Source organism: Mus pahari, chromosome 6 (genome assembly GCF_900095145.1).
Source record: "Mus pahari chromosome 6, PAHARI_EIJ_v1.1, whole genome shotgun sequence".
NCBI lineage: Eukaryota > Metazoa > Chordata > Mammalia > Rodentia > Muridae > Mus > Mus pahari.
The window spans coordinates 104,363,407-104,386,813 of record NC_034595.1 but is presented as its reverse complement, the minus strand read 5'-3'; the positions used below and the strand labels follow the sequence as shown (position 1 = coordinate 104,386,813).

At 53.7% G+C, this 23,407-nt stretch overlaps 1 protein-coding gene across 2 annotated transcripts in view; it reads left to right on the top strand.

The window, feature by feature from the left end:
• The first annotated feature begins 3,960 nt into the window (after positions 1-3,960).
• The window catches only part of Ajap1 (adherens junctions associated protein 1), a 107,258-nt gene continuing 87,811 nt past the window's right edge, over positions 3,961-23,407 (top strand). The window contains exon 1 of one of the 2 annotated variants that reach the window (XM_029540343.1): positions 3,961-4,192. In XM_029540343.1, the coding sequence (XP_029396203.1) occupies positions 4,173-4,192 (20 nt within the window). In that variant the 5' untranslated portion in view covers positions 3,961-4,172. Of the gene's footprint in view, positions 4,193-5,419; positions 5,807-23,407 lie in introns of those variants that run through there. The other variant, XM_021200519.1, reaches the window with a different exon arrangement.

Below are 23,407 nucleotides of genomic sequence, written 5' to 3'. Positions count from 1 at the left end.
TCACCATCATCACCATCATCATCACCATCATCATCATCACCATCGTCATCATCATCACCACCACCATCATCACCATCATCATCATCATCATCATCATCATCATCATCATCACCATCATCATCATCATCACCATCCTCTGTATCAGTCTGAGATGACCGGTATGGTTTATGATCTGACTCAAGGGAGATGTGGGTAGTGAAAACTCGAAGCTGGAGCCCCCTTCTGCTGCCTCTGCCTGCAGCCAGGCATCTTGGAGCCTCGCAGCTACAGCCTGATCTGATCCCAGTTAGTGGGGATGCCAAGGATGAGAAGCAGGACCCTGTGATCTCCCCTGCCAAGCCTTCTATGCTCTAATCAAGTACAGTCAGGTGTCTTGTTCCTCATGCCCTTGGCTGCTGTCGCTTGCCAGCTTAGTGGCCTGGATAAAGCCTGTCTTGAGACCCCAGTGAAGGCCTGCAGACTTTCCAGGACTCTCTCTAAGGCTCAGAACATTCTGGGGAATTGGGAAGGGAGAGGACCTTCTTTCACTTCTAATCTCCCGCCATGGTCTCTGTGTCCTAATTATTTGTGGTGTTCCCCCACCCCACCCCACCCCCGCTGGCCTGCTGTAGACTCTTGCTTCCCGTCCATTTCCCATTGTTTTACACTGATGCCGTGGGCACCTAGAAGCTTGGTAGAGCAGACAGAACTGCTCACAGGACAGAAGACTGAGGAACTCATGGCAGTGGAGAAAAATAAGTCTTCCCCAAGGGGCTGCCCCAGCTCTCCAGACGTGGGTCCCAGCCTGCATCTGCCCATCCTAGGAATCTCTCTCATCTCTCCAGTTTCAGGCTCCTGCCCCTCCCAACCTGGTAGTGCCAGGGAAATACTCCCCAACTGTGCCACTTTGCAAACAGATGGGTCCTCTTTTCTGTCATTGTTTCCCGTCTAAATAGAGAAGACAAAGCTGTTGTCTAGAGCTGCCCAGAGCTCTACAGTGAGGGCCATATCGTGCTGGGACAGCATGCACAGCCCTCTCTTCTCCTGCGGCAGGACTCAGAGCACTGGGGCGCTGTCTTCTGCTCAGCACAAGTCAAGGGAGCCCCCTTCCCCATTTCTGCACACGGCACACTGTCAGACAGGGCAGTAGAGGCTCTGAACTTCCTTTGCTGGCCCTGAGCTACAAGATGCTGGTCCTGTGAGATATTTTGCTGGTGGGAATGTCTGTCATCTTAGATCCCACCTCTGACAGGCTAGCCCAACTCCTGCCTGAGCTCAGCAGCAAGAGAGCCTGAATTGGAGAGAGCTTGGACAACAGGAAAGATTCCAAAGCCCTCGATACTGAACCTCTCTGAGAAGGTCTGAGAAAGCAAGGTGACTTTTGGGGGAGCCAGTACAAGGCCGGGGAGGGGGGAAGACACCTGTGTGAGCACTTTACGGAAACTTATAATGATTTTAATCAGCATTTTTCCTTCCATTTAAAACCCCAAACTTAGCTACTTAATCAAATGTCATGCTTAAGACACATTTACCTCCTCGGGAGAAAAATGAACAATGGCAGCTCAATTTGGCTTTGGATGGGTTTTAAAAATAGTCAAGTCTGGGAAGGCCATTAGGTAAATGGCCTCAGAGAGCTTCAAGGAGGACCTCCCGCGGGGCTGCGGCTCCTTTGTTGAGAAACTGGAAGAGAGAGGGCTGAGAAGAGCAGCCTGGGGTGGTACTTGGCGGCTCTAGGCCAGGATGTCTGCCAGGCAAAGGAAGAGCTGCCAGAAGCTACAAGAAGACCTGCCCTTTGCACAGAGAGCCCCTGTAAGGGGTCCCGTCTGTGCATACTGAGGCTGACAGGTGTATGCATGTGTGTGGGAGCATGCAAATGTATGTTTGCTCATCTGCAAATGCATGTGCCTCTGTGTGTGCAACTATGGGCACATGTGTATGTGTGTGCATCTGCGTGCCCTCAAGTGTTTGCCTTCATGTATGGACGTGTGTGTGTGTGTGTGTGTGTGTGTGTGTGTGTGCATGTATGTCTTGGCGTATTAAGTGGAGTGGCACATACCCTCCTCAACTACTCCTAGCTAGCTCTGAAGGAGAGAAAAATAAATCAGGTAGCTGCATGATATCTTTGAGTTCTAGGGAACAGGTCACACACAACGAAATGAAAGTTTTATTGTTTTTCCATCTGTAAAATAATTTTTATTTTATCAAGAGATAAAGAAAAGCAAAGAAGTAACACAGAAGGGCTTGCCTTGGGTAGGCTTGGACGTGATTTACCCTAGGGAAACTAGAGTTGTGTGCTGAGGTCCCAGCTTCTCAGAGGGTCAAGCACTAACAAGTCCTGATGGGGGCCAAGAGTCTCCTCCCCTGCCTAATGGACAGGCCCCATGTGTGTCACTGTTATTTTTTTCCTAGAGACGACTGTCTTTTCTTGTTCCCATCCTTGCATGCAGAAAATGTTTCTATCCACTGTCTTCTTGGATAAGCCCCCTTCCCATCAGCATAGTACCTATCAGGTCAAGAAACATGGGTAAGAGAATTTGATCTTGGCTTAGTTAACTCTCACCGAAGTTGAACATTTTCTCGGGTCATAACTGTGGATGGCAGGCTGATGGCTGGCTGGTACCTGTGACATCAAACAGAAACCAGAGGCATTTTGTATGCAAATGAGGTTGTAAAAGTCCCAGAGTGCATCTGGGTGTCAGTCATACCAGTATATGCCAGTTATTTATCTAATGTATCAACAAGAACATACATCTTTAAAAATTATTTTTACTTTATGTGCATTGGTGTTTGGCCTGCATGTGTGTCTGTGTGAGGGTGTCAGATCCCATGTGGGTGCTGAAAATTGAACCCGGGTTGTCTGGAAGAGCAGGCAGTGCTTTTAACCTCTGAGCCAACTCACCAGCCCCCAAAAGCATACATTATTAAGTCACACATTGACTTCATTAATCTTTTTTTCTGCGCATTTGCTGGGGATTGAACCTGGGGTCTTATCCAGGCTAAACAATGGGCTCTTCTTCCAGCTGTATCCCAACCCTGTTACAGTTATCTTTGAGAATACATTTCAGTAACATCTCAGACAGAACGGGGATGGATTTACCGCCTTCCCAATGGGCAGTGGGTCTCCTAAGTCTGTGAAAAGGTCTGTAGAAGAAACCAGGTCAGAAGCCCCACCTCCAGTCACCTAGCTGCCCAGGCTAAGACGCTTCCCTAAGGACTCCACAGGCTGCTGGAAGGTCCTCTTTTTGCGGCACCCCAGCTTTTCCCGCTAGGTGGCAGCAGTGCAGGCATCTCCTTCCTGGTTGGCAACTGGGTTCAGCTTGCTCCGCTAGGACCTCCCCACCTCCTTACTTTGTAAGATCATCTCCCTCCAACCCCCAGGACCAGGGCTCCGCGGGAAGAGGACCCAGAAGTGACCAGGCGTTCAAAGCGCTGAGTCACCTGTGTGTCTCTCTGGACGACAGACTGGCACACAGCTAGTAGCAGCTGCACGTGTGCCGGGCCAACTCATTTAGTCCTAATTAAAACCTCCTGAGGGAAGGCACCGGAAACGGGTCTCGTAGATGAGAAAGCCAAGAGTCGAGTCGGAGAGGTTGCATAATAGACCTAGGACCCCAAGACAGTAGCACCCCATTCTTAAGTCCAGCTTCTTGTAACCATGCTACCTTGCTCCCTGATACTTTCCTTAGGGCCTGAGAGGGAAAACAGAACCATGTTGTCCTGTCCAGCCTGAGTGGGGAGAATCTCTGGCTGCCAAAAACCTTGGGCTGGAGGCTCAGGGAAAAGGACCTGCCTGGGTGCACAGTGAATCCCAGGAAGACTGGCTCCTCCTACCCCCCGCAACCCCCCCCCAGCAACCCTCCCAGGGAGGCATCACCCTCTCTCTCCTGAGGGGGCCAACTGCTGGTCTGAAGTCACTGCTCCTTGGAGCGCCCTGGCAAGTCCTCAGTTGCCTCTCTTTACCTTCTGGGCTCTGATTCTCAAGTCCAAGCAGGAAGGCCTCTGCCGACTGAAGCTCATTTCTAAGGCCCTTGGCTTTGCAATTCTTCCCCACTGAGTGTGGAGCTGAGAGCTGGGGTGTGTCCCTACAATTCCTCAGGGACTAGGCAGCTAAGGCCTCCGTGGGATCCCCTGCCTTTATGTCACTCCTTTCAGAGTAAAGGGACGACAGAACGCCTGTCTTTCACTAACCGGACATGCAGACACAACTAACCAGGTAGGCACCAGGGAGTGCTGGGTGGGAGAGTGGGCAAGGTGTCTGGGAGTGCCAGGTTCAGAACTCCCTGGCTCTGCGAAGACAGCAGATGCCATAAAACCAAGAAGGCGGGGGAACTTCGCTGGAGACTGAATAACCGGGCAGAACTATGCTCCAACCAAACGCTGAAACTTCATCTGCCTGGAGAGAGGCCAGGCCCAGGCAGTTGGGAGGACTCCCCAACGGAGGACCCTCCCCAGCCTCTCGCATCGCCTGCGCCGTGCAGCTCGGTAGGAGGAAACTTTTCGCACAGCCTCAGCTCCCGAGTCCCATGAGAACCACCTCTCCCCAAATCAGCCCTCCGCGTTCACTGGGCGTACTTAGAACCGGGTCCGAACCTCTTAACTGCTTCGCATGCCATCTGGTTACCGTGGCAACACCATCCGGCGGAGCCGGGCGGTCCAATCGGAGCCTGCGGCCTCTTTCGAGCCTTTCCCAAGGTGGAGACCGGGACGCGGCCAGGGATGGGGAAGGGGTGGGCCCGGCTCTTCTCTCTGGCGCCGCCCAGACCACTCAGAGCCCAGGTCGCCAGTCCAGCTTCAGCGAGGTGGGCTGGCAAGCTAAGCCGGCCGGCCGGGTTGGGGGCTCCGACTCCAGGTTGAGGGGCGGGGAAGGAGGGTGACGTGAGCCGGGCCCGGCGGGCGGAGTTGGGACCCGCTCGCGGAGGCGGGGGCAAGCGCTCCTGGAGGCAGACGCGCAGAGGGAGGCGGCCAAGCGGCGCGGGCGGCTCTGCGGAGGGCGCGGTGGGCGCGGGCGGCGGGGCCCGGGATCCCCGCGCGCCTCCTCCGCGCGGCGGCGCCGCCACGCGTCCCCACGCCCCGCGCTCCACGCTCCCTCGCCCCGCGCCTCCCCTGCCCGCCTCCTGGCAGTCTCCCGGCCGCGGCTGTCTGCAGAGCGAGCGCTTAGACGGAGCTCTCAGGCAACTTGATCGGTGTCAGAACCCGGGACAGAGGCCCCTCGACCCGGCGGCGCGTGGAGGCGACCCGCGTGGGCCAGAGGGGCGATCCTCTCAATCCCCGGGCAACGCCGATCACAGCCTCGCAGCTCCAGCTGCAGGCTAGATCCTCGCACGGCTTGCGGAGCCGCCCGCTTCGCTGCCCGCCGCCCCGGAGGACGACGGGGCCCCAGATCGGAAGAGCGGTTCAGCAGGATCCCGCCCCGCCCGCCCGCCGCCCCGGAGGACGAAGCCCCGCTCCTCGGACCCTCGCGGCCGGCGACAGACCCGGAGAGCTCCCGCTTCGCTGCCGCCCGCGCCGTGTGGCCTGCGGTGGGGGCCCCGTGCCCCGAGAGCCGGCGGGAGGATGTGCGTCCCCGCGGGCCGACCCGCCTGAGCCATGCGCCCCCTCGGCGGCGGCGCGCCGGCCGGCATGGAGCCCCGCGCGGCCGCGCTCTGACTCGCTGTGCGCCCCGCGGCCGGCGGGCGGCGGGTGGCGGCGGCGGCCCGAAGCCGAAGAGCGGCGCCACGGGACGGGAGCGAGCGGGCGCGGGCGCCGCGCAGATGGCCGGGGCAAGCAAGGTCTGAGGCTGGGTTCCCTGAAACGTGACCATGTGGATCCAACAGCTTTTAGGACTCAGGTGAGCGACCCGGCTGGAGGCAGGGTGCGTGGGGGTGGTGCGTGGGCGCTGGGCTGGGCTGCTGCTCACTGTTGCAAACCGAGGCACGGCTTCTCGCCTCCCCGAGGCGGCCCGCGTGGTGCACCCGAAGCCGCGCAGCGCGGCCGCCTGCTGGTCCCTGGGGCCAGGCAGAGAGCGGCAGGGAGCGGCCGTTCTCCTATGCTCTGCGAGTCGAGTGGGGTCGAGGTAGGGTCGCTCGCCCCAGTAACCTGGCGGCGGGGCTGGCCGGCGCGCCCGCGGCTCGGACAGCCAGCAGCGCAGTGTCCTGGCCAGCGGCCCCGGCGCGGCTTCTCTCCGGAGCCCGGCGCGAGTTGTGGGCCGTTGGGCGCGGCGGACTCGGGGTCCGGGGCTGACGCTGGATCTGCCAGGGAGAGCCACCGGCCCTCCCAGTTCTCGAGCAGCTTTGCCGTGGAGTTGGAGAAGCCCAGAACCCTACAGCCGCTCCGTCAGCTGTTCTCTCCGTTCCTCGGGGCCCTGGGCCCCTGAACTGGAGTGTAGTAGGAGCACAGCTGCCGACCCAGCTTTGGGGTGACCTCCGGGCAGAAGGTCGCACGCAACTGGCTGACAGCTGGATCTGGAGAGCTTTTGGTTCTGGAGAAGCGACAACAGGCAACTGCCTCTAAGCACCTTTCACAGGCACACAGGGTTTGTCTGTGTCCGGGACCTTAGGGCCGGTAGGAACTCAAGCCCAGCGCGGTTATGGGGCGGACCAGAAAGACCCTTCTCTGCAAACTTTGCCCACCTACCGAGTCGCTCAGGCTTCTCTGGATCCTGCCTTGGGGTCCCTAGAACGGAGTTGCCCCCTTTGCAGAGCAGAGTGTCTACTACCCTTGCCCTCATGTAAGGGAGTCTCTGGCCAGAGCTGCTGCGCCTGGGTCGGGATTTGGGACCGAGGTTGAAAATCACAAATGGAAGCTGAGAAAGGCTGCTTGCGCTTCTAGTGTTTGTCCACTGGGATGCACTGCGCTCCCGTGTTGAGGATACAAGGGGTCCGTGGCTGCTGGAACAGGCTGCCTCAGTCACCCACCCCCACCAGCATGAAGCTGGGGAGAAAGTGGGGCCAAAGGAGGGAGGAACATGCGCGCGACCTGATTTTGAGAAGTCTGAAGGAGACTGGCATGAGAGTGTTTTCTAGCTGTCCTTGATTTGAGAGTGGTTCTGGCGCCCAGGAATACATGCTGGTCAGCATCATCTAGTGAAGACTGTCACACGTCATTACTGGCATCCCCTTTCCTGGTGGCTGGGCTTGTTTGCGCTGTGGACTTTAAGAGGTTAATAATCAGGCTGATCTGCGATCTGCGATCTGCTCTGTGTGGGGCACCGGCTGGGCCTCAATCCATCAGTGGGCTGTGCTAAGGCTTAGGCTCCCGAAATTCTGGGGTGTGGACCAAACTAAGCAAGGACATCTTTTCTGACATGAGCCTGATCTAAATGCCTTGTCTGTCTGTCTGTCTGTCTGTCTGTCTGTCTTCCCGTCTTCCCTTCTGCTCCCGGCTGTCCCAGAGCTCAGCTAGATCCCAAGGCTTCCAGAGCAACCCAGTGGGATTCCTTCCCTTCCCAGAGGCAGCTTGAGCTCCCAGATGCAGCAGTCTGGCACTTGCTTGCCAGTGGCAACTTAACGGCACAAGTTGTTAGGTTGAAAGGGTAGTGCATTTTGATAATAGGGAGCGAACAAATGCCAGGCAGAGAAACCTCCTTTGGGGCTCAAAATTCACAGTTACCACAGAACAAGAATAACTGTGCAGGGACATGGCCAGACTTTCAGAAATGGTTCTGTTGCTGATTTTGAAGTTTAGCCTTTTAGGATCCCTCCCTGCCAGATGTTAGTGTGCGTGATCTTCTACAAATATACCCCTGAGGAAGGGCGGCTACTCAGTGCAGTCCTAATAGGAGAGCTAGCCCCGTGTTTGTATCTGAGGATCTAGACGGTTTTGCTCCTTCTGGACAGGCACACGGAGCTGGAGCCTAGGAGTTACCTTGTAGCTCTTCATCCTTGCTCGCTGCTCCTCACTGCATTGTGGGTGAGCACTGGGCATCTTGCTGTCAAGCTTTGAGCCTGGTTAGGGCAGGTATCACTCCCAGCAGAGGTGGCAGGAGGCATCTCACTCTGCTTGGGGAAAGAAGGCTCCCTGTAAGCCGAGGGAGGGGCTTCCTTGCTCCCACTCTGGCCCAGGCTTGGTTACTTCCCAGGTGGTAGAGCCTAGCTGTACACTGAGCCTCCCTGCTTTAGGAGCAGAGGCAGACAGAGTTGGGCTTGCTTAGCCATCAGGTCTCTAAGCACTCAGTGGGGGGTGGTGAGTGGCAGAGGCTTACTCAGCAGGCAGCCCAGGTCCCCAGATCTGGCTCTGGTTGCCCATCGCCTCTGAGTCTGACCCGAGGAGGCTGACCTCTCGGGGTTATGTGGAGTAGCTGGGAACAGGCACCCAAAGCTCTTGCTGGATTGTGTTTAGGATCAGGTAGACAGTCAAAGACTCAACCCTGGCCATGTTCCTCAGAGCTGTTCCTGTCTCCTAACACTGAGCGAGCAAGCGAGCTTTCTTTCGGCGTCCCTTCTGCTAGGGAGGCCCTGAGTATGTTAAGAACACAATTCACAGTTTTCTCAAGTCCTTCCAGTGTGTGCTCTGTTGTGTCTGGGCTTCCCGGCAGGGATCCACAGGGCTGCTGTCACCAGCCCCAGCATAAAGTCCCCCAGCAGCTGGGGCTGCGCAGCCAGGCTTTAGTGGATGGAGTCAATGCTTTGTCCGCAAACACTGGGCACCGGGTGAATGTTGGCTCGCTCGCATTTCCAGCTGCTGTTACTAAATTGATTGCAACTGGAATCCATCTAGGGTCAGAGGCCGTGATACTCATCTGGACAATAACGGCGGCGGACTAAACGGTAAATTTGGAAGGTAGTGGAACGCTTCCAGCAACATGGGCGCACCCCACCCCTCTCTCTCATCCTTGGGCCAAATGGAGGAGTTGGTAGTAGACGCCCCCTCCCTGCCTGTCTCTGTTCATTTATTTATTCCTCTGCTTCTTTGCCTTGGGGGAAGAACTAGAGCACACAGCTCACAAGCAGCTCCAAGCTTCTTCCTGTCTACCTTTGGTCCTTAGAGATCAGAGGTAGCTGGTCAGCTTGTTTAGTCCTCTATGTGTTCTGGACCCTCCTAGCTGGGATCACTTAGTGGTTAGTTCCCCCCAACCCCCAGCCTGGTAGCCTCAGTGTCATTTCTGACCTCAACAAAAGCAGGGTGTTTGCCAGACATTGCCCTGAGCGTTCTTTGGGAAATAAATGGATGTTCAGCACATTGTGGGAGCCTGGGTTCCCATACAGCCTATGGATTTGCAGCCCCAAGCTGTGGGTCTCCTGAGCCTGGGGCTTTTCTTTAGGGGTTATGGAAGAGTCACATGGTTTTGATACACAGTTGCTAGGTTTGCTTCAAAGGGTTACAAGTCAGTAGAGACCAAATTGATGTAAAGATTAGCTCAGAAAGCCAAATATATCCTTGATCTAGATTCCTGCGTTTGAAGTCTGGCTGGAGAGGGTTTTGCTTGCCTCCTGCCTGGCAGACCTAGGGGGAGACAGGCTAGGGGTTTGTGAGACCAGAGCAGTGGAGTGCAAGCCAGGCTCATTCCTCCTCAGAGACCCCTTCCAGGAATTCAAAGGGGCTGGTGACTCATGAAGTGCTAGTGGGGAGCTGTTGTTACGTAACTCAGCTAAGCTGCCTGGAGTATCAGTCAGGCCACGGTGTGCCCCTGTCAGAGCCCACCCATGTCAGGGGGAGGGTCAGACCAGATGTAGGGATTGGTCCACTTGCTGAGGACCCTCACCATGGCGGCAACCTGCACCCCAGCCAACATCACACGGGAGTATGTGATGTTTCTTCAGGGTAGGCCATGAGGGCCTACTTGGGGATCCCTAGTAAGCTAAGAATGGTCCCCTATGTCCACTGGAGCAGGGTGGTAGTGGCCAAGCTGTGGGCAGATGGCCTGATTTAAGTGGGGCAGGCAGGTGCGTGGAGATGGCTTGAAGGCGCTTCTGGCTCTTTACTTTCTGCAAAAGGTTCCAAGGATGATGGAAAGAGCCATAAATCTACTCTGGGTCTGTGGGATCCCCAAAATTCTTTACCAGGGAAGAGGCCAGAGCGGAGAGTAGAGCTTGGAATTGTAGTTTGCGGGAGTCAGGTCCTGTGCCCCTCCCACCTCTCTCCTCTCCCTTCTTCCTCTCCTCCTTCCTGGGTCCAGGGCTGGTGAAGGGAAGAGAAACATGGCTGTGCCCCTCAGAAGGCCACTTCTCCCTCCTTTATCCCCCTCATTCCATGAAAGAGTTGGGTACAGAGCTGGGATTCGCCTGCTCAGATGTCATCTGTCACTTCTGCCTCTCTTGCTGGCTTGACAGTCTTCTCCGTCTGCTCATTGTCCTTCGTCAGACACTTTCTTTGCGACTGACCTAGGAGGGATAGGGTCTGCACCCTCTGGTTGCCCTTCCTCGTCCTGTTGCTAGCCTTCTGGGCAGTTGCTTGGGCACGGTCCCTGAGTCTGGCTATCTGCTGCTTCAGGGTGCTGTCTCTGCTCCTGCTTGCATTTGCCCCAGGGGCTGCTGGGAAGGTGAAGGGGCCGAGGCATGCACCTTGCTGTGGGGACTGTATGCAGTGGGGAGGGAGGTAATGCCGTGTAGTGACATGCACACAAGCATCTTGGAGTGTGCTGGAGGGGATGCCCAGGGTCCACAGGCTGATGGTCCTCGTTGCTTCCTGGGAAGACCGCATGGGAAAAGCCTGTACGAGCTTAACTGTGTCAGCATGGCACAGTGCCCCTGTTTTATCTAGTCCCGCTTTTGTGCTTCCACTGAAATCCAGGAGAGAGTTTCCAGCCTTAGGCTCAGGCGTTCTCCTGCTCCAAATAGATGTCGCTGCTTCAACCTGGCTTATTGGGGGTGAATCATATCAATGGATTTTTATCATTAGAGATTCACTCCTTTGGCTTAAAGATTTTTTTCTTTTCCCAATTAGAATACAGACATGCTCGCAAAAAACAATCCCTCCTAGGCCTTTCTTTCATGATCGGCTCAGTATGCTGAGAGGCAGTACTAAGTGTTTGGAGAAAGGGTGGTTGTGGGGGAGAAGAGAGCAAGGAGGTGGTATCTGTCTGTCTGTCAGTGGGGTTCGGGGGGAAGTGCCACTGAGTGAGGAGAGGGTGTCCCAAGGGGTAAAGGGGAGCCCCAAGGGGCCGGGTGGGCAAAGGTGTTGTCTGGCATAGCAATCTGCAGGTGCCTCTTGTCTTTCATTGTCTGCAGCTTGGGCCAAGTGTTTTTCTGCCCTCTAAGAACATAGATCCTTGTCTGATCTAGCTCATCCTGAAGATAGATTTGTGATCAGTGTATGTCTGTGGGTGCAAAGGAGGCTGGGGTGGGTGGGGCATCTGTAATGAGCTATGGCCAGTACACACCCAAGGTGCCTTGCTGTGCCAAGAGTAGAGTTGTGCTTGCCCACTGCTCCCAATGCCTCCTGCAGGAGAAGCACCAGCTCTGCCCTCATCCGCCTCCACCCCCGCCCCCAGCCCACCCGACACTCTTGACGATCTCTTACTCTTGACTTCTGCATGGGGGTCAGGTACCCACAGTCCTTTGCCCTCAGAGTTGTCACTAGCTGCAGCTGCCGCTCAGGTGGCTGTTCTGCAGAGGGTTGGGACACGGAACATGGGATGAACAGAGACTTCGTCGTTTTCTTTAGCCACTAACTAAAATCGGTGGTAGCCACCAAGAATCTATTTTGTTTAGTCTAGACAAATAGTATTATGCCATGATGTATAAACATAAAATCTTAAGTTGTGGCTCTGTACAAATCTCAAGCGTGGTGCCCATGCCCCTCTGAGAACACTAGTGGCCACATGGAACTAACAGCCACTGTTCAGGTCATTGGCTCAGTGAGCATATTTCCTAAAGAAACACAGATGAGAGGAAAGTAATTCTGTCAAAGTCTGTCCCCTCTGCTCTCAAGCTTGCTCCTAGGACAGCGCTGACTCAGCGTAGTCTCCATGGCCAGTCCTGGCTGCAGCCCTCTTCAGCACTGAGGGATTCCTGATGGGCTCTAACTGTGTGTAGGCTGGGGCTGTACCCAAACAGCATGGAGACCAGGGGTGGCCCTGATGTCTGGACTGGCAGTCCAGAGTGTGGAGCTGCTGAGCCGGGTGAGCCCATGGATGTCTCTCCATCATTTCAAACAGTTCTCTAATTCTGGGGCTCTAAGGACAGGTTGTCTGCTCACTTATGACAGGATGCAGTGGTGGCTGCTGGGAGAAAGAGTGACAGGTGAAGGACTTAGGTTACCCAGGGAAGGGTGAGCTGGCCCCTGAGGGAGACATTCCCAGCATCCTCCTGGGATGTGTCTAGGCAGCACTGGGATGGACCAAATATCTGCTGAAGTGATTTATACAGCGTGAGGCACAAGGACCTCAGGCTGCCTCTCCAGATCTGCAGGCCTCACGGATCTGTCTTGTTCTGTCTGTACACTCAGCATCCAACACAGACGCCACCTGGGGCTTCACAGAGTAGGAATATTGCACCAGAATTGTGTATGTGCTTGTGTGTGTGTGTGTGTCAGGGAGTTTGGGGATCAGTGTGTATCAGACATTTGTTATGAATGACACCAGCTTTCAGGCCCTTCTCCCCAAAGAAGGAGACTTGAGCACAAGATGGGGTCTGAACAAGATGGTGTGATGTCAGCAATGCTTACAGCCTGTCCTCTGCTGGTGACATCTCCAGGGGGATGATGTACTTCCTTCTGGCCAGGCTCAGCTTCTGTGGGGTGGAGCTTAACTCTATAATAAAAGGAGACAAGCACATACCTGGTGTCTGAGTACCAAGGACCCCACTGAGCTGCAGGGGTCGTTAGTGGCCACCTCAAGTATTCAGATAAGTAATTTGGTTGCAGGGAACATCTAGTTTGAAGCTATGTGTGAACCAGACAGGAAACTGTGTGTTTTGAGTCAGTGACATTTGACTCTACTGGTTTACTTAGCAGGGCATAGATTCCATCCAAGAGCCCTAAATCCAAACTTGTGAGACTTCAGTCTCAGAGGAGCAGGTCATGGGACTCTGCTTGGGTAGACCCAAGGCTACTTTTCTCACTGACCTGCAGACCAGATTCCATCAAAGAAGGCAGAAGGCTCCCAGATGCCTGGGGCTGTAGGGGCAGAGTGCCACTGGAGGAGACGGGGTTTGGCACTGACTGGTAAGCCACAGTATAGTCATTTCTATGCTGTTTACAACAATGTCTGATTTATAAAAAGTGTAGGCTGGAGGGAGCCAGGGGTCTACACAGAGGCCAATGTCTGTAAAAGACTGTTGAGGAATGAGTGCTTTTAATTCATTTTATGAAACATTCTGAGATCAAAGTCAAACAAAACTCTCGCACACATTCCTACAGACCAGTAATATCCATGAAAATGTATAAGATATCCTTAAAAACAAAAAACAAAAAAACATTTACTTTATGTGTCTGAGTGTTCCTGCTTGTAGGTAAATGCTCTACATGCATGCAGTACCCAGTGGGGCCAGAGGGTGGCACCATGTCCCCTGGAACTGGAGTTACTGATGTTTGTAAGTCTCCATGTGGGTGCTGGGAACCGAGTCAAGGTCCTCTTAACGGCTGAGCCATCTGTTTCCACAAAATAGTCTCAGTTCAGTATCAGTAGAGCAATGTCATCAGCAGGCTTACAAAAAGGTAACAAGAGAATCGAGGTTGGTCACCAGTGCCATCTGCTGTAGGGAAAAGACACACAACCATCTTAGTGGGCACACAAAATGAATTTGATAAAATTCAACCTGTTCTCATGAGTAGCAGCAGGTTTTGTTTTTTTGTTGTTGTTTTTGTTTTGTTTTTGTTTTGTTTTTTTTCTTAGCAGTGAAAAACTGGCTTCATTTCTTCTGAGAAGGGGCAACTCAACAATGTATATGGCCATCACACTGACTGCTCAGCGGAAGCTGACGCTGATTAGACTCAGGAGGACAGGGAATTGAAAGACAGGCAGATACGGAGAAATGGTGTGATTGTCTGTGTGGAAAATAATATACAATTACCGAAAAGCAGTGCCTTAGAACTTCCGAACGAGTTCCATAAGGTCGCGGAAAACAAGATAAATACACAAAAGTCAATTGTATGTCTGTCGATTGGCAGTGAACACACAGAGAATGTAAGACACGCAGTGCTGTGAGACTCAGCTCACTTTCTCTTGCTGTGAAGGACCCCAGGGCCAAAAGCAAAGGTGGGAAAGGGATTCACTTCATCTTACAGGTTGCAGTTAACCATTGAGGGAAGCCGGGGCAGAAGCTCAAGCAGGATGTGAGTCAGAATGGAGGCGTGCTGCTGACTGGCTTGCTATCTGGTTAGCACTTACCTACCTTCTTACACAGCTGAGGCCCGCCTGCCTAGGGACAGCACCCTGTAGAGTGGCCTGTGCCCTCCTACACCAACCACCACAGAAGACACAACCACAGGCCACTCTGAGGAGGCAATTCTTCAAGTGAGGGTCCAGCTGAGAACTCTGGGCTACATCAAGCCGACAGCTGAGCTGACCAGAAGGCTGTTATCAGCTTTCCTTTCCTCTGACAGATGCTGAGATCATCCTAAGAGACCGGAAGACCTCTCTCAGCTCACAGTTACATCACGCAATCTGTTGGTCTAAGTCAGGGATACCAAGGAGACTATAGCAGGGGTGTTGCAGAATCCACTGCCCACCACCTCATGGCAGCTGGGAAGGGCTGGGAGCCTGATAGCTCCTCTTTTCCAGTGCACAGCCCAGTGACCTAACGTCCTTCCATTGCCCCAGCACACAAGGGCTCACCACTTCTCAGTAGCATCATGGGATGCCAGCCACACCTCTGACACATCTCGGGGACACATTCAAGTGGCTCAGAATGAAACAATTGTGGATCTACCTAAGAAAGGAATCAAACTATTGGATCTCTGTGTCCTGAAGTCTATGCAGTACCAGTAAACAAAGTCCAAGAAGCCATGCGTGAGTGGAGAGATGTACTGTGCTCATGAATCAGAGGACATAAGTTCTTTCCAGGCTGAGAAACCTTCCTGAGCAGTGTTCCCAGCCAAAGCTCAAGAGAAGTCGTGTGAGGTGTTAAGGGTGAGGTTTCCACATGAAGCCAAAGGAGTTAGGTTACCTGACGGTAAGACTCACATGGCAACAGTAGTGTCTGTGAACAGGGAGACATGGTGTTCAGGATCACAGAACAGATTCAGGAGTGGAGCCCAAACCCATGACTGGCCGACTTTTGACAAAGGTTCAGTGGCAGGAAGAGTGCTTTTCTCCAGACGGGGCTGGTGCAGCCACACATCTAGGGCTGTGAAAGAGTACAGAACTGCAGCTCACACCCTAGTAACGAATCAACTTGGAAGGTTCACGGAATTCGGTGTCAGCTGTAGGCTTGTAGGAAACAAGTTCTTCTGGAAGTGTCTACAGACCTAACACTGAACACATGACCCATACAAAGAAAAGCTGGATAAACTGAACCTCATCAGAATCTGAAGTTTAGGGGCTAAGGAGGTATCCCAGTAGGCCTGAATTTGGATCCCCCAGAACCCATGTGAAAAACTAGAGGTGGGGGTGTGGACCTGTGTGAACCTGTGTCCCAGTGCATCGGGACACCGAGACACAAGAATCCCTGGATCTCCCTGGACAGCAAATCCAGCAGACGAGCAAGCTCCAGGCCCAGCAAGAGATAGACTCTGGTCTCCATGTGAATGTACACGTGTACATGCACGCTCATACACGTGTGCACACATACATGCACAAAGCTTCAAAGACTGTGAGAGAACTGTGGGAAACAGTCACAGAGCAGGAGTTGGTATTTGTCAAGGCTTGTTCTTCTTAACACAGAATCCTTGAACCTAGAACCACACTGGCAAAAATAGGCACTGAGCTCCTTCACAGGCAGAAATGCTTACTTGACCCCAAGGCCCAAGATAATTCACTTGGGGAGCCATGAGGAAAATCTGCAGGGAAACCTGGCAAGACCCACTGCCCGCCCATCAGAATGGCTGGGAAAGAAAACAAACTTGGGTCTGCCAAATTCTGTCAGGGATGTGGAGAAACTGGGCCACTCCTTCGGCGCGGATGGGGCATAAATGCCATGGCTGTACTGAGAAGGTCTTTGCGGGGTCTCCTGGGGATAAACACCTGCACCTGCCACTCGGAGCACCTCACTCTTCTTCATATGGGCGAGAAAGACCTGCACTCGAGGGCTTGTGGCTGGTCAGTGTGCAGCTCAAGTAAGGATTCTGGTGGGTAACCAGCTACACAGACCGGCACATCCACACACAGATTAGAGCTTGGTAGTACAGAGGCAGGACTTACGGAAACACCCAGCAGCCTGCAGGGATCTCTAGGGGGGTAAACCACTCCCAGAAGGATGCATACAGCAAGAGCCAGGTACCTGGTTTCTGGGGGGCAGAGGGAGGGTATTGGAAGTGATAGTGGGCGTGATTTACCTCTGTCAGTATCAAGTCAGTAACCCGATTGTGTTATTTACCGTAGTCTCTCAGGATGTCACCACGAGGGAGAGCCAGGGAAGGAGTTCACGGGAGGTCGCCATGCTTCGTGTGGCCATGGCTGTGAATGTACGGTGAACTTAAAAGCAGACGTTTAATTAAGGAAGGCAAGCTGCTGCTGTTTACTCTGTGTGGGAGACCAGCACCTGGAGATGGCGTGTGCCTGCGTGCGTGCTAGCCTCCGACCTCAGATCTGCACATCGTGGTGGTGGCGGTGACTGGGAGGTGTGTGGGGTGCTTCTTTACAAAGCTGGCTGCAGATCTGAGCCGTGGAGTGGACCCCGCATGGCTACCTCAGGATCCTGCGTGTAAGATAGGGCAGGGGCCCATGAGCCTTGGCGGCTGGCTTTGAGATCCCCTGTCAACAGAGGTAACGGGTGACCTGCTGCATAATGACAGGATCAGAAGAGCTGTCCGGGTCCTTACGCGTAAACCAGGTCAGCTCTGAAAGTAGAGCAGCCATTTTGGGGTCAGTTCTGCCATCCTACAGAGGCTCCGGTGTTCTGAGAGCAGACTCGGGGATTTAGAGTCAGACATGAACACGACCATTGTCTTCTTTCCGGTTCAGCGAGATGAGGGTGCAGGTAGGTTGAGGTGGCAGTCGGGCTGGCCCAGCTCCTCAAGTTTCCGTTCTAATAGGAACAAACCAGGCTAAGGGAGGAAGTTCGGCAGCACAGGATGATTGATGTCAGAAGACGAACAGAGCTCTCTGCCTTGGACTTGGCCGTGGGATTTGGTGACCTCATCTGCTCCCCGTGTGTGGAGACTGAGACGCCCCCGCCTTCTGCACCCTGGTTTTGTGCCCAGCTTCTTGGCCCGTCCTCGTGGTACTCAGGCGAAACAGGGATGGCTGCCCTCATTGCGGAGGTGCAAGAAGAAACCGAAGCAGAGAGAAGCAGGTTCCTTTACCTAAAGTCACACGTCCAGCGAGTGGAAGAGCTTGGGTTTGAACCCAGCTTTTGAGGACTGCAAGGTTCATTCTTACCACAGTGCCCCTGTGGCCTTTGTGCTTTATGTAAAATCTGTTTCTGGGTCTCTTAAGTCAGCTTATCGCAACCTTTAGGAAAAAGGGAAGAAAATAAATAACTAATCAGAATATCCCAGCTGCAGTGACAAGTTCCTCAGCCTTGTGGATTTAGCTCCAGGTGCAGCTGACACCAAATCTCAGCTCTCTGGCACCCACTGTATTTAGGGAAATGCTCTCAGACCTGGAGATTATTTTGCATCCTCTGTGCGTGCATGTGCACACGTGCGTGTGTCTGGTGCGTGAGTGTACATTTCTGTGACACAGACGTTGTCATCCAGTCTATTTAGTAAGCAGAAATGATCGTCACCACATCTGGGAGGTCCCTCAGGAAGGGACTCACTTGTGATGTGGTGCACGTCACACAGAGAGTGTTCAGGAGACCATGAAGCTGTGAGCTTGGCACTTGCCCCGTGTGCACAAGGCTGTCCCTTTCCTGGTGTCATTGTACACACTGTGAAATCCCTGAGTTCAAAGGACTTGTCAGCTTACTGAACTGGGCTCACATCTCCACAGCCTGGTGTAGCACAGATCCAGGTGGCAAGCCACCTCCTGCTATGCCTGGCTACTCTGGACTCCTGTATAACCTCTGACCTGTCTGTCTGTCTGTCTGTCTGTCTGGATTCCCTTGTCCTGAGATATCCCACAGGCAGAGTCCTTCCTGTTGGTTTTGTGTCTGTCTTGCTTTGTTCAGCCTCCAGATCTCAGGGTTTGTACGTATGGAAGTGTGTTGCTTTCATCTCCTTTTTTATTATTAAGTAATATTCCACTTTTCTGGACATGCCACAGTGGGTGTCTGCTGGCTATTTGTATGTGAGTCTGTGTGAGCATTGCCCTCACTGCCTTTGCCTCCATTGTGTCTCCACACACACACACATGCACACAAAAATCACACATGCAAACACATCCACACTTACACACATATACATGTATATTCTAATCTGCACACACACACATATACTCTCATACACACACATGCGAATACACACACTCACACATATGCACATGCCCTCACGCATGCACATTTTCACATCTGTGCACTCACAGAGACATACAGGCTTGCACATGCACACGCATGCATACATATACTCTCATACATGCACACTCTCACAGACACATACACACACTCATGTACACTCTCAAATGCACATGAAAATACATGCACACACACACTCTCACACATGCATACATACGCATGCATGTACATGCACACATAATCTTACACGCACACACTCTCACATATATGCATGCACAGAAACATACTGGTACATGCATGTACACTCACACATACACACACACTCAAACACACGCAGATACATGCACACTTGCACAGCACATGCACATGTACACTCACACATGCACATGTATGCACACATATAGAGATACACATACTCGCACATCACACACACACACACACACACACACACACACACTCCTGTGCTATGGTTGCCTGCAGAGGTCAGAGAAGAACCTTAGTTGTTGGTTCTTACTGTTCCCGTTGTCTGAGACGGTCTTTTGCTTACTGCTGTGCTTCTTGGCTGCCAGCGTGTGGGAATTCTATTGTCTCTGCCTCCCAGCCCTGCACCGGTGTGCTAGGATGACAGACACTGCTGTGTCCACTTTTGAACTCAGGTCCGCATGCTTGTGTGGCAAGTGCCTCTGAGCGGATGTCCCAGCCGCTCCACCTGGTAAAGGCAGATGTGGGTGCCTCTGTTCCAGGAAGCTCCTAGTCGTGTGTGCTCAGCCTGATGGGGAGTGCCTGCTGTTCACTCCTGGAGAACTGTTCCCTACGCAGACGTGTGCCACCACAGTGCTGTGTGTTGGTGTGCTTAGTCAAGGACAGAATTTTCCATTCTCCTTGGGACAGTGACACTGTGGATAGGGACATTTTAGCTCTTTAGAAGATGGGCTCTTGGCCAGTGGGATGCTTGGCATCGGAGAGGAGGTGCCGTCGGGGTCCTGACGGAGTCCAGTGTGTTCCTCCCTATGACTGAGGGTGGCATGGCCTGTGGGAATGGAGAGAGAATGTTGTAGATCATGTGCCCCCTCGCGGGGGCTCTGGGGTCATGCGCCTATGGAACATCCAGTGGCCAGGGTGATTATTTAGATGCATGGAGCAGACAGGCAAGACAGAGCTCCAGGCAAGCCCCAGGAACGCTCTGCCCTGTGTCTCCCTGTGAAAGGGCACAGAATCACAGACAGGACTATCCTTGTGGGAGGCAGGGGCTGAGGGGACCCGCTGTTACGAAAGGGAAGGAAAAGCTGACAGTTGCTCTCCGGGCAGGACAGGACAGTCCCCCGGGTACCATCCATCTCCTTCTGGAGCTGTGGGACGCTAGGCTCACAGGCTGCGGTTTTCCTGGACTCGGTTCTCCGAGCTGCGGTGGTTTCCTGCACTGACCAGCCACGTCCTCAGCTTGGTGCTGAGTGGAATTCTCAGCCCTGTGAGCTGAAGGGAAGGTGCTGGTGGCTGTTGGTCACTCTGGGTGACCCGAGCGGTTTTGTCTCTCTGGGAGGACTATGTGCAGTGCACAATGTAGTCCTGAGGTGAGGCCCTGCCTGGTCCTGGTAGCCCATGTGGCACTATGCTGAATGGTGGCCACATTCTTAGTCCTCATCCTCAACACTTGCCAATCTCCCTAGTGGCATTACTGTCCTGAGGCCTATTCCTTACCCCCTTTCCAAGGAAAACCAGAGGAGCTTAGTGACTCAGGCCAGGGTGACACAACTGATAAACAGCACAGCCAGCATGCGACTCAGTACCAGACAGTGGGCACTGGTCCCTGTCCTCTGCTCTGGTATCTTTGTGTTTTAACAGATTTACTATTGGATTTTTTTAAAGCATTTACAAAAATGAATATCCAGTGGATGGAGATGGGCAGCCATGGACAGGATCTGAGTCCAGCATCCAGGGCCGTCCAGCAACCAGGGCTGTCAACTCTCTGTGTGTTCTGTGCAGAACACACATAGGCCTCCAGGATGTGTTGGTGAAGAGGCAGGCTTCCCGAGAGGCAGTAGAGAACCCTTGCGACTATACAAAGGTCCCCAGCAGGGCCTAGTGTGAGGGGCAGCAGACCAGGAGGAAGGAGGGCCCCATCTTCTCTTTCCTGTGCTTGGCTACACCCTCCTCTGGGACTGCCATGGTGTGGGCTTGGAATGAATGTCCTCCCTACCCAGATTGGAAGCAGCCTGGGGGTGGAACGGGTGATTCTCTAGATGGGCAGAGCCAGCTAGGACTACGTGAGTTTTCCAGGCCCTATGTTTGACGACCTTCCTCATGGCTCCGACTTGCAGCCACCGTATCAGGATGGCTCCCTTCACCTAGGTCAAGAGCAGCCCCCCACTGTGTGCTCAACAGGACACCTGTCACTGAAAGCCAGCCCGAGGACTCCTGGGAGACTCCAGGACTGTGAAGTTTTGGATATTATAGTCTCTAATCTGATGTGCAACCAAGAACATCTGATTCTTGTACCTTAGGTCTGTGTGCTAGGACTATAGGCCTGCACCACCACACCTAGATGATGTGGTACTAGGGACAGCGTCCCAGGCTTCCTGCGTACTAGGCAAGCACTTCCACACCTGAGCTACGGTAAAGCTCAACAACTTGACGTCGTTCGCAAACCTTTTATGTGTATGGATGTTTTGCCTGCGTGTATGTCCATGCACCGCATGGCGTGGGTTCAGTGTCTGCAGAGGCCAGAAGAGGTCATTGGTTCCCTGAGAGTGGGAGTTATAAAGAGTTGACTTGTAGATGCGGGGAATCGAACCTGAGTCTTCTGCAAGAGCAGCCAGTGCTCTTCACCGCCGGGTCATCCCTCCAGCGTCACAACTGTCTATGTGAATGGGTTCCAGGAGGGTCTCTGCATCTGTACATGCAAGGGATTTCCCCGCATTGGGAGGAAGCTCCCCACACCACAGGACTATGGTGAAGACCCTGTCTCCAGCCAGTGCTCAGCTCCTGCCCTGCCCACTCTGTTCTGTAAAGAGAAAGTTCTAGGATGTGCTTAGATGCCGAGGAGCTCCTAGCTTCCTGCTGCGGGGTGCGTTGGATTCTTTAGGGAGCCAATTATACAAGGAGAGAGAGCAAGCATGTTTATTTTTACGACACTGTTTCAAACTCCCAGAAATTGATGATGGAATGGCCCCCATTGGATCCTTGGTGCTGCAGCCCTGTGTTCACAGGCTTCGTGGGCCTTTGTCCAGCTCCCAGTGCCTGGCCTGAGCTGATCGGTGCAGATCCAACCCAGGAGGTCAATTCAAGCCCCTGCTGAAGGCTCTGCTCCTCCCCTTGAGTCTTCCCAGCCCTGTCTGATTCTCTCCGTGCAGGCAACAAGTTGGACAGACAGGGAGGCAGGCCAGAGCTGGGTTGGTACTAAGAGCTGCAGGCCAGGCAGCCTTGGCACGCTCTGGCTGGGGAGAGTTCGGGAGCTGTCTTGTGTTTGATTCCTGTGAGCACAGGAGGAGGCAGTCTAGAACCTTCTCCAGAAGCTCAGGAGACCCAAGGACTGGGGTGGGGTCAGGTGGGATTGCAGGTGCCGGACAACGGGATGAAGCAGGACCCAGACTAGGAACAGTGACGGGGAGGGGGAAATGTAGAATGGAGCCTTATGAGAGAAGCCCAGGAGGGGTGAAGGAAGAGGGGAGGAAGAGAAGAGGGGGAGGGGGCCTCAGGCAGGGAGGAGGAGACAGACAGACAGACAGACAGACTTTGGAAGCATCAGGAACTCATTGATCCAGGCCTTTCCCAGTGCCCCCCCCCCCCCGTGTGTACAGTGGCTTCTGAGAGGGGAATCAGGTCCATCTGTCCCCCAAGGGGCTGGTGGGAGGGGCTTCAGAGGCAGAGCCCAGAGCTCAGTGGAACATTCTGGGGAAAGACTCCCAACTTGTAGTATGTTCATAGAGGAGGAGAGATAGATCACTGGAAGGACATGATATTGGAAGAGGTGGTCATGTGAGAGAGCTGTGTGCAGAGCCCAGTGTCCTGTGGGGAAGCGTGGTCACAGGAAAACATCCCAAACCCAGAGAGACACAGGGAGAATCTTGTAGCAGGGCCTGGGACCCAGAGGACAGAGGCCTGGCCAGGGTGTTGCAGTTCCTCCCTGCCCCAGCTCAGTGGGCTCTGCTGCCTCCCACTCCGACTACATCTCCTACCCTCAGAGGACACCTGTCCCCTTAAGCTATCATCTGTAACCTGCCTCAGGGATGTCACCAGCCCACTGTCTGGAACTCAGGTGGTCGCCATGTCCAAGCTTGTGCATGTGAATGTGGGGCTGGACTCCTGAGATAGGAGGTGGCGGCCACCAGCAGGGGTCAGGGGACACGTCTGGAGGAGCTGAGCTTGCAGCTTGCACCTTCTCTCTGTGGGGCTGAACCTGGGCAGCAGTGAAGCTGCGCTCTTGTTCTCATGGGAACGGCATGGGAGAGTGTGTCTGTGCTAGGTGCGTGAGTTCACATGGGTGATGTGTGTGTGTGTGTGTGTGTGTGTGTGTGTGTGTGTGTATCTATGTGTGTGTGTGGAGTGTTAGGTGCATGAGTTCCCATAGGTGGTGTGATGTGGTGTGTGTGTGTGTGTTTGGTGTGTGTGTGTGTATGTGTATATGTGGAGTGTGTTAGGTGCATGAGTTCATATGGGTGTGGTATGTGTTACATGTGAACTGTGTGGTGTGTATATGTGAGTGTGGTTTGTGGATTTTGTCGCTGTATGTGATATTTGTTAGTGTGGGAAAATGTGTGCTAGGAGTGTGTTAGGTGCATGAGTTTGCATGGATGTGGAGTGTGTGTGGTGTGGTTGGTATGTGTGTGTATGTGTGTGTGTGGTGTGGTTGGTGTGGTTGGTATGTATGTATATGTGTGTGTGTGTGTGTGTGTGTGGTGTATGTGTGGTGTGGTTGGGGTGTGTGTGTGTATGTGTGTTGTGAGGTTGGTGTGTATGTGTATGTGGTGTGGTTGGTGTGTGTGTGTGTGTGGTGTGTGGTGTGGTGGTTGTGTGTGTGT